At 43.9% G+C, this 12438-nt stretch overlaps 1 protein-coding gene across 7 annotated transcripts in view; it reads left to right on the top strand.

The window, feature by feature from the left end:
- Window positions 1-12438, top strand: part of PTPN13 (protein tyrosine phosphatase, non-receptor type 13) — a 227927-nt gene that overhangs the window by 200930 nt on the left and 14559 nt on the right. For 6 of the 7 annotated variants that reach the window (XM_019552792.1, XM_019552791.1, XM_019552787.1 and 3 more), the window contains 5 exons: window positions 2195-2262; window positions 4050-4111; window positions 4984-5140; window positions 8568-8705; window positions 11113-11204. In XM_019552792.1, the coding sequence (XP_019408337.1) occupies window positions 2195-2262; window positions 4050-4111; window positions 4984-5140; window positions 8568-8705; window positions 11113-11204 (517 nt within the window). The remainder of the gene's footprint in view (window positions 1-2194; window positions 2263-4049; window positions 4112-4983; window positions 5141-8567; window positions 8706-11112; window positions 11205-12438) is intronic. The other variant, XM_019552788.1, reaches the window with a different exon arrangement.

The raw sequence follows: 12438 nt of genomic DNA, 5'->3' as shown, positions 1-12438 counted from the left end.
CATCTGAGCCAAACTGGGTACAAGCTGATTCTCTTAGGTGTTTCAACTCAGCACGTCCCAACCTTTTAGCCTCTTGATGAGCAGACCCCACAGTACTTTTGGGCTTCACAGGGATCTTTAGCTTAGGTAAAAGAAGCGTTGCTGCAGAGCAAGTGGGGAGGGAGAAGTAGAGAAGGAAAAATATACCCAGTTATCTCCAGTTTGACTATAAAAGTTATTTATTGCTAAGTATATGAAATGTACAACGGCACTAGCAAAAACAAACACAAACAGTTACAGTGTTACCCTGGTTTCACTAAGTATTTGGGGAAACTTAGCTCAAGCTTAACTATACAGTTCAAGTTCAGAAATCTATGCTTAGAGAGAAAAGAGAGAGAGAGCTGGGATCTCACCAGTCCAAGGCACTTGGGTTGCAAAGCTGACAGGTTAAAGTTCTCAGCACGATCCTTGAAGGGAGATGATCTGCCTCCTTCAGCCTCTCGAGAAGAAAGCGTGTGGTGTCAGCACACACTGCTGCTGCTTCTACAGATTTTTATACCCTCAGTTCAGCTTCTTTCAAGCATTCTCAATAGTGTAAATCAAATTGTCTTTTCTATTGACAAGGGGTGGTCATCTGGTTGGAACATCTCAGGAAACTGATTGATCCTCAGGAAACACATACTTAGGACTTGACATTCCTGTGGATAGCAGATATACTGACAGGATATCTCCTGGTTTCTTCAGAAGCAATACATAGCTTGCAGCATCAGGGTTTTGGATTTTTACTTGTTATGAATAAGCCTCAGCTTAGTGTGACTTTTCCAGATCTTACTATAGACTTAAGGCATTTATTGGAGTGTTCATAACCGTTTGTGGAGAGGACTTCCATCAGTCGGCCCAGGAAAAGTATGACAATACTTGTGGTCAGGGCCCCAATGGGCTGGACACTGTGGTGATCCCTGTACCATTGTTCAAATGTTGCCCATCCCCCCGACTCGGTGTCTTGCCTCAGCATTCCCTAACCTGGCAACCAAGTTTTAGCCAATTAAGTTTACATAGGCCTCCCATAGTGGGACCGGGGAACATACGGCCCGAGATGCCTAGTAAACTTACTTCTGCTTGGTGGGGGCAGGGGGGGAAGTCCTTTGTAAATCCAGATTAGAACTGGTCTGATAAACGCTGAGCTGGGTGTGTGGGTTGATTAGCATTTGGAACACAGATTCCCCATCATGCAGTGCTCCCCTGCTTCACTGATCCCAGAATTCACTTCAGGCTTTCTGTTCTCCATCTCTCATGTAAATGAATGGTCATCTGGTTCCATCTCGGATGCAAATGAGACCTAGGGCAGTTGTTTCACTCTTGTCGCCCTTATCTGGAGGGTTTTAGGTGTGTCTCTCACTGCATCTTAATCAGTTTCTGTTTAGGTAGAGGAGTGGGGGGGATTCTTTGTGAGTCGGACAGTCTGTGTCAGGGTTCCCCAAGACCATGGAGCTGAGAGGTAACAGTACTCATTTACACTGAAATAGGGCAGAATAATGACCTATATGTAATAAATAAAGCAGGTCAGCATGTGGCCTTTTTTGCTTTCATAAACTTTCTTTCTTTCTAGGAAAACCTCTATGTTGTCCAAATACTTTACTTTTCATGAAAAAGTTATGCCTGTTTTTCATATTTTATTGAAATAGTCCTCACTATTCAGGCAACTGAGGCAATCAAAGGACTTCCTGGGGCAGGAGGCAGAAACCAAAGGAGGAAGGGAGAGCCCAGAGACTCTAACTGCTGTTGCAGCCAAAGCAATGGGGAAGTGATAGAGGGGTAGAAGCCTAAGGACCACAACTTAACCCCTCATAGGCTGAATGTGGCCCATGGGCTGCTAGTTGAAAATTCTTGCTCTGTCTATTCTCTAGGCCCTTGTGCATCTGAGTAGTCAGACCATGTTTTGTTATCAATGGAACTGGGATTGGGAAACAGTCCATGTACACATACCTCTGCTTTAGGCTGTACAAGCTCCAGAGGATTGAGAAAACAGGTGAAGACTCATATTGTTTCAGGGTGCTGCAGCCCCAGTCTTTCTCCCATTGTATCAGGAAGAAGGAGATAAAGTAATTGAGAGACATAAGCTCTGGCAAGTGATAAGATGTTGCGTTCCTAATATTGTATGCATACAAGTCCTTTTTGGAAATAAAACATAACTGTGTATGTGTACTCCTTATAGGGATGGTCACCCTGTGGTTCCAAAGTTCAAAGATGCTAATTCAAGTCCAAACTCAAAAAAAGCCAACGGTAAGCTACTCTTCGTTTTGTACTGTAAATTAAACTTCTTTTATGATTGACAGCCACATGTTATCTTTATCTTTTGCATGCAAGACTCCAGAATAGTGATTCTTTTTTAATAGTGACATTGTTTTAAATATGTTATCCAGCATCTCTAGCAGATTTTAAGAAGCCTTTATTGTATAAAGGCATGGATGGGAGACGGTACAGAATGTCATATTAAAAAGAATAATTTAAAAAATAACAGGGTGTTCTGCACTAAGCTTTAGAAAATTCTTGGTTTATGTAATATGTTGTTGTTGCAAGGTACAGCCCAAAGTGATTCAGTGCTTCCAGAGGTATTGTTTACACACAACTTTGTCTGCAGAAAAAACATCAAATAGTCTCCTTTCCCCCACACCTGTGTTAGGCTGGTATTTTTAATTTCACATCCTTGATATGTCTTAATATATTCTGGTCCACCAAAGGCATTAATTAAGTGGTCAGGAAGTTGCAGTAATACTTGAATACATGTTGTTTCCTTAAAGAAGTTTACTCTGAATCTCCTTGCTGTGTTACGGTTGCACATAGACTTGATTCAGGTTGTCCAGTCATGTAGTGAACACAGCTATTTTCGTACTGTGAAAAATAGAGAAGACATAATCACACTCCACTTTTCACAGTTGGAAAATGTGAAGGGAAGCCCTGCTAGGAGTGGAGGGGAGCCCTGCCCTCTACTTCCTGGTAGAGTCCCAGGACCTGCATGGCAGGGGATGGGGCAGGCAGCCAGCATCATTGCAAGGGGCTTCCCTCGGTGGCATGCAAGTGCTGGGAGCTGCACATCCACTGCAGGTAGCCCCACACAATATAGGCAGGCCAGCCTGGCCTCACTCCTTGTCACCATGTGCAGCTTTGGCTGGTGCTGCCTGCTGCTGTACAGCAACACCTTCAGAGGCCACAAACACTTACTGCCTGCTGCTGCCACTGGCAACAAGGTCTGTGCCAAGTCCTACAAACCCCACACCCACAACCAGACCCAAACCTTGCCCACCTGAGCTCCCTGTTCTTGCTGCCCCCTCCCCAGGCACAGGCTCCATGTTCCTGCCAGCCCCAGCCCCATGCTCCATGCCCACACCCAGCTGCAGATCCCCCTCCCCAACCCCCATCGCTTCCCTGCCTGCTGCCTGGAGTGAGTACTGTAACAGGGAGGGGAGGAGGAGCTGCTGGATGCTAGGAAAGCTGAGTGGGTCCCCTGGCAGCTACAGTAGTGGCAGCAGCAGCCTTGCCAAGAAGCTGTGTGCTGGCTGAGCGAAGACTTTCCACACACAAGGGTGGGAGTAAGGTTTGTGGGCTGGGCAGGGTTAAATTGTTGTTGGGAGCCCACAGGCTGGATGAAATTGCCGTGGGCTATATTTTGCCCACCCTTGCCTTAGATCCTAGGCTTTTGGGAGGGGCAGCCTTCCTGTGTTTCTCCAAAGTGCCATACATTCATTTAGCATCATAATTCATGCTGTAGACTATTATGCTTTTTGTCAATGATTGTCCCTGTGAAAGTTCATAATTTATTGTATAATCATCTTCCCTCATTCCTTCAAAATCTGCATATATCATGTTGTCTTAAAATACTGTCACTCAGGCATTCATTAGTGTGGTTATGTGCCCCATTCAGCTTATGTTCTTTCATTCTGTTCAATATCTCTGGGTAGGACATTTCCTAACAAGTTAAACATGGTTCTTTATAATAAATAATTTAAGGCAATTTATCACTACTAGCCTTTTATTATGAAATGGTTATTGATTTGTTCCATTTTGTTTAGGCCATCCCCATGGAGCTAGCTATGGCAAAACAGAAAAGGCACCTGATATTTACGTACCCAAGGTAAATACAAAGAAGCAGTTGCACTTACACAGTTAATTTGTTTCCCTCCAGTAGGTTCTAGACTTGCAGTATTTCATAGTCTGGGTATTTTGATTAAGTAAAGAAAAAAGATATATTTGACAGGCATCTCCGGTTAAGGAAAACTTATTGTTTTTAAATGGGAACACAGCATTGTGAATGAATCTGAATTGCCTACAGTCAATAAGTGAACATGGGTTTGAAGTTATTTTTCCAGTGCCCAGAATTGCATTAGGGTATGCATTAGGGTATGATAAATAGTCTTGCAGTTAAGGCACAGGGCTATAACTCAAGAAAGTTGGTTTTATTCCTAGATCCCCCAGAGCTTATGTGTTACATTGGCCTTCTGATTTAATCTCTCCTTTGTCCTTTGAAAAATGGAGGCAATGATCACCTTTTGCACAGGGGGTACAGGAGATCTGAGGGAAAATTAATGTTTGAGCATGTAGGATAGAGCACACTATATAAGTGCAAACCATTGTATAGTCTTTCGTAATGATTCTTTCTCTTACCTTAGGCAAGTGAAGAGGTATATGACTTGTAGGGGAGATTGTTCTTTTGCAGGACTTTGCCACAGTCAAATAGAGCTTTACATTTCCAGGTAGTCTAGCAAACCTTTCCTCCTTTGTTTTAGCTTTAGCTTCTGATTAAAGTGCTTCCTAATATAGTTGCATTTCAGTTTAAAACTATAAAAACATAAGTTGCATTTGGGATTATATTGTCACCCCTCCCCTGCTCAATTGAGGAAACAAAAAAGGCTATATTGTTCTGTATGTACTCCTTGTAGCTTCTAAGAATGGAGTACTATTAGAGGAGCAAATACCAAGTGCTTATTATCTCTCTGTTTCGTTTAGGTTAATGGAGAAACCATGCCAGGAGATTCTCCAGCAAGTGCAGCTTGTGATATTCATCAGGCAAAACGGCTAATGAACTTCACTGTCTCTAGAGATGTGCCCTCCAGTGTTTTTATAAATCAGATATCAGAGTTTTCCAAATGCAGTGATAACTCAGGTAAGAGGAAAACATATCTCTGATCACATCTCCCTACCACTAAATTCAAAAGCAGGAGATAGAGATCAGGCAGTAAAAATTGTTGAATAATACAAAAAGTGGGAAAAAAATACCTTTGTTGCTTAACAATTCTTTTATTTATTTATTTATTTTAATGTAATCATGAGGTCCTAATTGCTCTCCTAAAAAATTATTTCCCAAGAAAGAGGGACGTAAAGTGGTGGGATTAGTATTTTCATAGATTTCATAGACATTAGGGCTGGAAGGGACCTCGGAAGATCGAGTCCAGCCCCCTGCCCCAGAGGCAGGAAGTTGACAAGGATCATAGGATCCCAGCAAGATAAACATCCAGATCTCCAGTGGCAATCTATTCCAAACCTTGGGGGCTTGGACAGTAAAGAAGTTGAACCTTATGTCCAGCCTCAAAAGGGTCATGGAGGAGTTTGTGACTGTTCGAACGTGTCATCCCTTGGGGCATTCTGGTGAACAAACATTCCCCCAGATCCTGGTGAGCACCCCTGATAAATGTATAGGTGGCCACCATATCACCCCTGAGCCTGCGCTTTTCCAGGCTGAAAAGTCCCATGGCTCTCAGCCTCTCTTCATAAGGTCTGCTTTCCTGACCTCTGATCATGCACGTGGCTCTCCTCTGCTCTCTCTCAAGCTTCTCCACATCCTTTTTGAATTGTGGAACCCAAAACTGGATGCAGTACTCCAGCTGCGGCCTCTTGAACACCAAGTACAACAGGAGAATGATGTCCTGGGATTTGCTCAAGAAGCATCTATTGGATGCAAGCAAGTGTTTTGCATGGTTTATTAGCAGCAGTATCACACTGAAAGCTCATGTTCATCTTGTGGTCAATGATGACCCCCACGTCCCTTTCACCCATAGTGCTAGCAAGTGTAGCACTGCCGAGCCTGTAAGGATGCTGCAGGTTTTGCTTCCCAAGGTGGAGAACCTTGCATTTTTCAGTGTTAACACCATCGGGTTCTTGCCCGCCCATTTCCTGAGCCTGTCAAGGTCAGGCTGGATCACCCTTCTGTCCTCAGGTGTGAAGATCCATGCCAGGGCTGAGCTATGATGCTTTACCCCAGAGTTTGGTGTCATCAGTGAACTTGGCCAGTCCGCTTCTGATACCAATGTCCGCATCATTAATGAAGATGTTATATAGTATAGGCTCAAGGACAAGAGGCTTGTGGGACCCCACTGGTCACAGGGCACCATGACAATTGACTTCCGTCAACCACCACTCTCTGGATCCTACCACGGAGCCAGTTCGCCAGCCAGTAGATCGTGGTGAGGTCAAGATGCACCAGACTCCAGGCTTGGGCAGGTAGCACGATTGTGGTGTGGCCAAGGCTGCAGTTAGCCAGTTTTACTGAGAGGTGATCATGGGATACCCAATCAAAGGCTTTTTTAAAGTCAAGATATATGATATCAATCTCTTCTCCTTTGTCCAGGTGATACGTCACTTGGTCGTAGAAGGAAATAAGATTGGTCAAGTAACACCTACTCACAACAAACCCATGCTGGCTATCCCTCAGGATGCTGCCATTGGCATGATTTGGTTAAGAATGGTCTCTCTGGTAATCTTTTCTAAGACCTTGCCCGGAATAGAGGTCAGGCTCATGTGCCTATAGTTTGCCGGATCCACTTTCCTCCCTTTCTTGAAGATAGGCACCACTTTGGCTTTCTTCCAATCTTTGGGCACTTCACTGGAGCACCAGGAGTTCTTGAAGATCTGTGCCAGGGGCTGAGCTATGATGCCTGCCAGCTCCTTGAGTACCCTGGAGTGTAAACTGTCAGGGCTGTCTGACTTGAAGGTGTCCAGCCTCTCAAGGTGTTCCTTCACAAGGTCAGCATTGATGGAGAGCAAGGAATCTCCCTCACCGAGGCCTCCCTGTCCCTTAATGGGCCAGAGTATGCCATCAGACTGGTGAAAGACCAACGCAAAGTACCCATTTAGCAAGCTGGGTTTTTGCTGGGTGTTGGTTGTCAGTTGTCCCATGTGGTTTATCAGGGATCCAGTGTTGCCCTTGCTTTTCCTTCGGCTCCCCACATATCTAAAAAAGGACTTTTTATTGTCCTTGATACTTGTAGCTAATTGGAGTTCCATCGCAGCCTTGGCTTTCCTGGTTTGCTCCCTGCAGGTCCGGACCAGTGCAAAGTATTCCTCCTTGGAGGTGGATCCAATCCTCCATCCTTTGTAGGTCTTTCTTTTTAGACGCAGGAGGTCCACTAGTTCCCTGGAGAGCCATAGGGGCTGCTGTGCCCTTTTGCTACCTTTCCTCCGAGATGGGATAGACTTTGCTTGTACATCCAGGGTCGCTCCTTTGAGGAGCAACCACTCATCCTGAACTCCCCTCCTGTTTGGGTTATGCCTCTTTAGAACCACTCTGACAAGCCTCCTGAGCTTGTCAAAATCAGCTTTCCTGAAGTTGAGGACTTCTGTATTGCTGACTGACTTGCCAGCTTTACAACGGATGGTGAGGGTGATCAGCTCATGGTCCCTGTCACCCAGCTTCCCTTTGATCATTAGGTCGCTGATTAGGTCATCCCCCATTACCAAAACCAGGTCAAAGAGTGCTTTACCTCTTGTCGGCCCGTCAGCTTCTTGCATCAGAGCTCATCCACGTATGAGAGAGTTTTGTGACCACTCAGATTTGGCTGAGCGCTCTTCCCACAAGATGTATGGGTAGTTGAAGTCTCCCATGACAACCATGCTCCAGGAGCGTGCGACCTCAGCCAGTTCCCTGGCGAACTCCTGGTCAAGCTCTTGATCCTGAGTCGGAGGTCTGTAATAGACTCCGACCATTGTGTCCCCTTTGCCGTGTTCCCCACAGATTTTAACCCAGAGGGTCTCTAGTCGTCCACCCTGGGCCCCAATGTCAGCTTGCAGGGACATGTAGCTCTCCTTGAGAGAGAGAGCTACACCCCCGCCCCTTTTGTCCCTCCTGTACAGGGTATAGCCATCTATACCTGTGGCTCAGTCATGGCTGGAGTCCCACCAGGTCTCATAGTTGTTTGTGTTAAGCAGGAGGACAGGTTCCTCCTGTTTATTCCCCAAGTTCCTGGCATTTGTGTACAGGGAGGCAAGTGTCCCTTTGGGTACCCTTGCCTTGCCCACAGCTCTCTCCAAGGCAGGGGCAGGGGTGAGCTCTCTTAAGTGCCTTGGCCTGCTGACTTTGCAAGGGTGGCTTAGCGGGCCAGCAGTGGCAGTAGTCCCCCCATCCCCTGGCAGGCTCAGTTTTGAAATGGAAAATATAGCATAAAGGCACGAATGAAAACCGTAAATTTTGGCATATCTTAAAGGAAAGGGCTTAGAATAGCTGCTGTTTGATAAACTACCCCTTTTTGTCATCTCTTTCCTTTAGGACCATTCATCTATTTGTATTTTCTGTTATCTTGTTTAATTTATTTGTATAGAAACTGAGATGCCAGATGATGAGTATTATGATGAGGATGATCACAATGAAGTTGTTCAGTATCTGTTGGATGTTGTCGATGAGGAAGCCCAGAACCTCTTAAATCGCAGTAGGGCAACGTCAGGTGACCAAGTGCCAGGTACTGTATGGGAGTGGAAGTGAAGAGTACACAAAGGAGAGGCAATGAATGTTGAATGAGCAATTGACTGACCAGCTAACAAAAAGAGATGGAATAGAAGTGGCTTGCAAAATTAATTTTTCCAAAAGATGCAGTGCATTAGAAAAACACTACTTCTAAGTGCGAGAATGTTTGGGAAAGTCTTGATCTCCACCCTCTGCCCCCCTGATTTTGGGAGTGCTTTTGTGCCTACAGACATTTGTGGGTAGATTTGATGATGATGTTTAAATATTTTAGAAGTATGATCAGATACCCAAATTGCATCCATTGCAGTTGCAAAATTACATCTGCCATTTTTGAGAAGCATACAGTACTTTTTTTGCCAGTCCTCTCCTTACTCTTGTATTTTACTTTGCACCTGGTTCTGCATAAATCAGTACAGCTCCACACCTTTATTGCTGTCTCTGCAACAGAACAGCCACTGTCAGCTGAAATGAGCCAGATAGTAAATGCTAATGGGGAATAGTACTTGCTAACTGTTCCTGTGAGGCATCACAATCGACTTGCACATTACTGCATTACACCAAGTTGGTAGCTGTCACTGGAATTTTTTAGTTCTTGGCACCCCTCACTTGATTATAATTCTTTTAACCCTGTTCCTTCTAGACTGTGTTGTCATCTATTAACATGCTCTTAAAACTAGTAGAATGTGTTTACTGAGTAAGAGGAGACTCGGCTAGTTTAAATTAGTTCCATGACTTCTGAAGATCTGGTGCTTTTCATACAACAGTACAGCTTGCGCATTGAACCTAGGGAATGTCATAGTAGTGAAATAGTTAATGTAGGTCTAATTTTGATGATTATCATCAATTGATGATAACTCATGATGACTATACAGAGTAAATAGAATCCTGCTTTAGGATTATTGTAAATTTAATTACAGACATATATGGGATCAGATCTGGGCACCTGAGTGTGATCCTTTTCCACCTTGCTTAAGTCCGTGAAAATCAGGTCTCACAAAAGATGCACAGTTCCTTTTCCTTCTCTGCGCTGCTTTTTGTGACTTGAGTCCCCTCTGTGTGTTACACTAATACAGTTAAGGTGTTAATTGTACTTTAAATAGTGACCCTGACACACATTCAAGTCCATCTGTAGCATGTTAATACGGCAAACAAGCCACAGAGCTTTTCTATATATAATGGGTGCATCTACATGTGCCAATTTAAGGTGCTTTAGCCTGATTTAAGGCACATTAAGGGTGTGCATCTACATGTATGCACCCTTAATACACCTTAAAAATGGCGATTTTAGGCTATTCACGCCTAAATTTGATACCTACAGAAGCAGGCACGAATAGCCAAAGCACAATAATGCATGTGTAAACACGTTAAGGAGCATTAATGTTGTGTATGGGCTGACTTGGGACCAATTTTAGTCCCACATCAGCCCGCACACACATCATTAAAGTGCTTTAACTTGTGCATGTGTAGATACGAGCCTGAAACACCTTAATGCACATTAAATTTAGGCAAGCATTTCAAACGTGTAGACACGCCCAATGTGTAACATCTTTGTGCTTCATTTCTATCATGCCTCAAACTGAATGTGTGGCATGCCAGGGCTGACCCACGATGGTTCTCAAGGCTCAGCTGAACTTTGGGATCTAGAATGGGGCAGCCCCATGGTCCAAGACACAGCTGTTCCCTACCCAATCAATGGAATTAGGCTGGGGCCAGCACCAAGTGCTGGACCTGATGCCTCCACCCACTCCCTGGAGGTAGATGGACAAATCGTATGAGCCTGACAACAGGGAGCAGCTCCCTGATGTCGGGCTCACTGCTCCCTGGACTTTTTAAAAGTGAATGTTTAGCTGAGCTACACACCTGGTTTTTAAAGGTCTTGGCATAGAGACCTCAAGATCAGGAAACCCCTCCCCAGTCCCAGGGCTTCATGCACTGGGGATGTCAGAAAATCATCTGTGCAGCCTGATTACACACGTAGTTTTTAAAGGTCCTGGTGCAATGTGGTCCCCAGGATCAGCATGAGGCACCTTGATCCCGGTGTCCCAGCATGCCATGACCTTTAAACACTGCATGAGCAGCCCAACATAGAAATTCAATTAAAACCTTGCCATTTTTATATATATACCTCAATTTAATACCAGTGCAAATAATTACTCAATTAAAGCAAAATTGAAATAACCCCAAATGTTGATTCGGTTACAAAAAACCCCCAAACAATAGATTGACTCTCACTTAAAACTATAAATTCTTTACACTCTTTTGGCAGTAGAGATGGACCTCAAGGTGGTCATAAACTATACTTTTAAGTCCTTGTAAGCTGGACCAATACAGATGTCCTTTATCTGTCTGAGAATTAGGTGTCTCCTCTCTCTCCAGCTCTTCATTTCACTGTGTTTCTCCAGCAGATTCTTTAGCAGCAAATGGGAAGCTGAGAGAGGAGAAAAATGAAGATACAGACTGTGATGGATCATCTTTGCCTGAAGACTTTCCAGAGGTATGACAGAGTTGATAGTGCCATTCTTTGCTGATCCTTATTTCTCAGACAATTTACCTTGACTTCTCATTTCTTTAATCTCACAGAATTTGTAGAAATAATTTCATCTTCATTTTAAATTGCTCTATCCCTATAACTTGATAGATTTTTTTTAAAATAGTGTCAGGAAACAAGAGTATGGAAATAGTTTTTTTAAAATACGGTATAATTAAGCTGGGATGCATTAACTGGGCAAAAGAACTAACCAGAGAATTAATTTAAGTACCTTTTCACAGGCAGAAATGAAAGTCACTGGGTTTTTAAAAATGCAGTGCTAACAAAATGCCATTAAAATACTATTTCAGGTGTTTTAGGCAGAAAGTTATCTGAGTTAAAATTAGGTTTGGGGGAAAATAAGAGCATTACAGATACTTCGTATATTATCTCTGAAAATCCAAATCAGAAGCTCCCTCTCCCTTACATTTCTTCTAAGATTAAATTAATGTTCTTAAATTCTTTATAACCTTTCCTTTAAACTGTGGCATTATAGCAAAGTGTACTGTCTCAATAAGAAATTTATCCAAGTAAATGGAATTCCCCCTCTCAGCTCACTGTTTGAGCCTCCTGCCCAGTTATCCGCAGCTGGACATTTGATTGGCAGGAGCTGCCTAAATCAGAGATATGCACACTTTGAGCAGCGGGAAACCCAATTAATAGAGCTCAGTCTAAAGCAGGCTAACCTCTGTAACTCAGCAGGTATTGATTTGCTCTACCATCAAATGCTACTGATCATGCAGTGGATTCCTACACTGTTGAATGCCACTGAATTGCCCCACTTCCAAATACTGCCACCATCCTGGCTCTGTGGGCTGAGTACAATCCCTTCCTTGACCAGATCTGGCTTATGGCTTATGGGTTGCCAACCCCTGGTGTAGGTGATTTAAAAGCAACACTCTCTTTGGCTGAACCAGCAGAAAGTCAGCAGGAATCATGCTAAGTGGACTTCAGTTCTAAGTTGCTCATGACATGTTATGGTCAGGCCACATTATTCATGCTTTTCAAAGGGAAAATAAAAATAATCTGTGCTCTACGGAATATTTTACTTTTGCTCATGCATATGATTTCATAGATTTCATAGACATTAGGGCTGGAAGGGACCTCGGGAGATCATTGAGTCCAGCCCCCTGCCCAAAGGGCAGGAAGTCAGCTGGGGTCATAGGATCCCAGCAAGATAAGCATCCAATTTACTCTTGAA

Source organism: Crocodylus porosus, unplaced genomic scaffold (assembly GCF_001723895.1).
Source record: "Crocodylus porosus isolate Cpor-Errol unplaced genomic scaffold, CroPor_comp1, whole genome shotgun sequence".
NCBI lineage: Eukaryota > Metazoa > Chordata > Crocodylia > Crocodylidae > Crocodylus > Crocodylus porosus.
The sequence above is the reverse complement of the archived record's forward strand: the minus strand, read 5'-3'. Positions and strand labels throughout refer to the sequence as shown.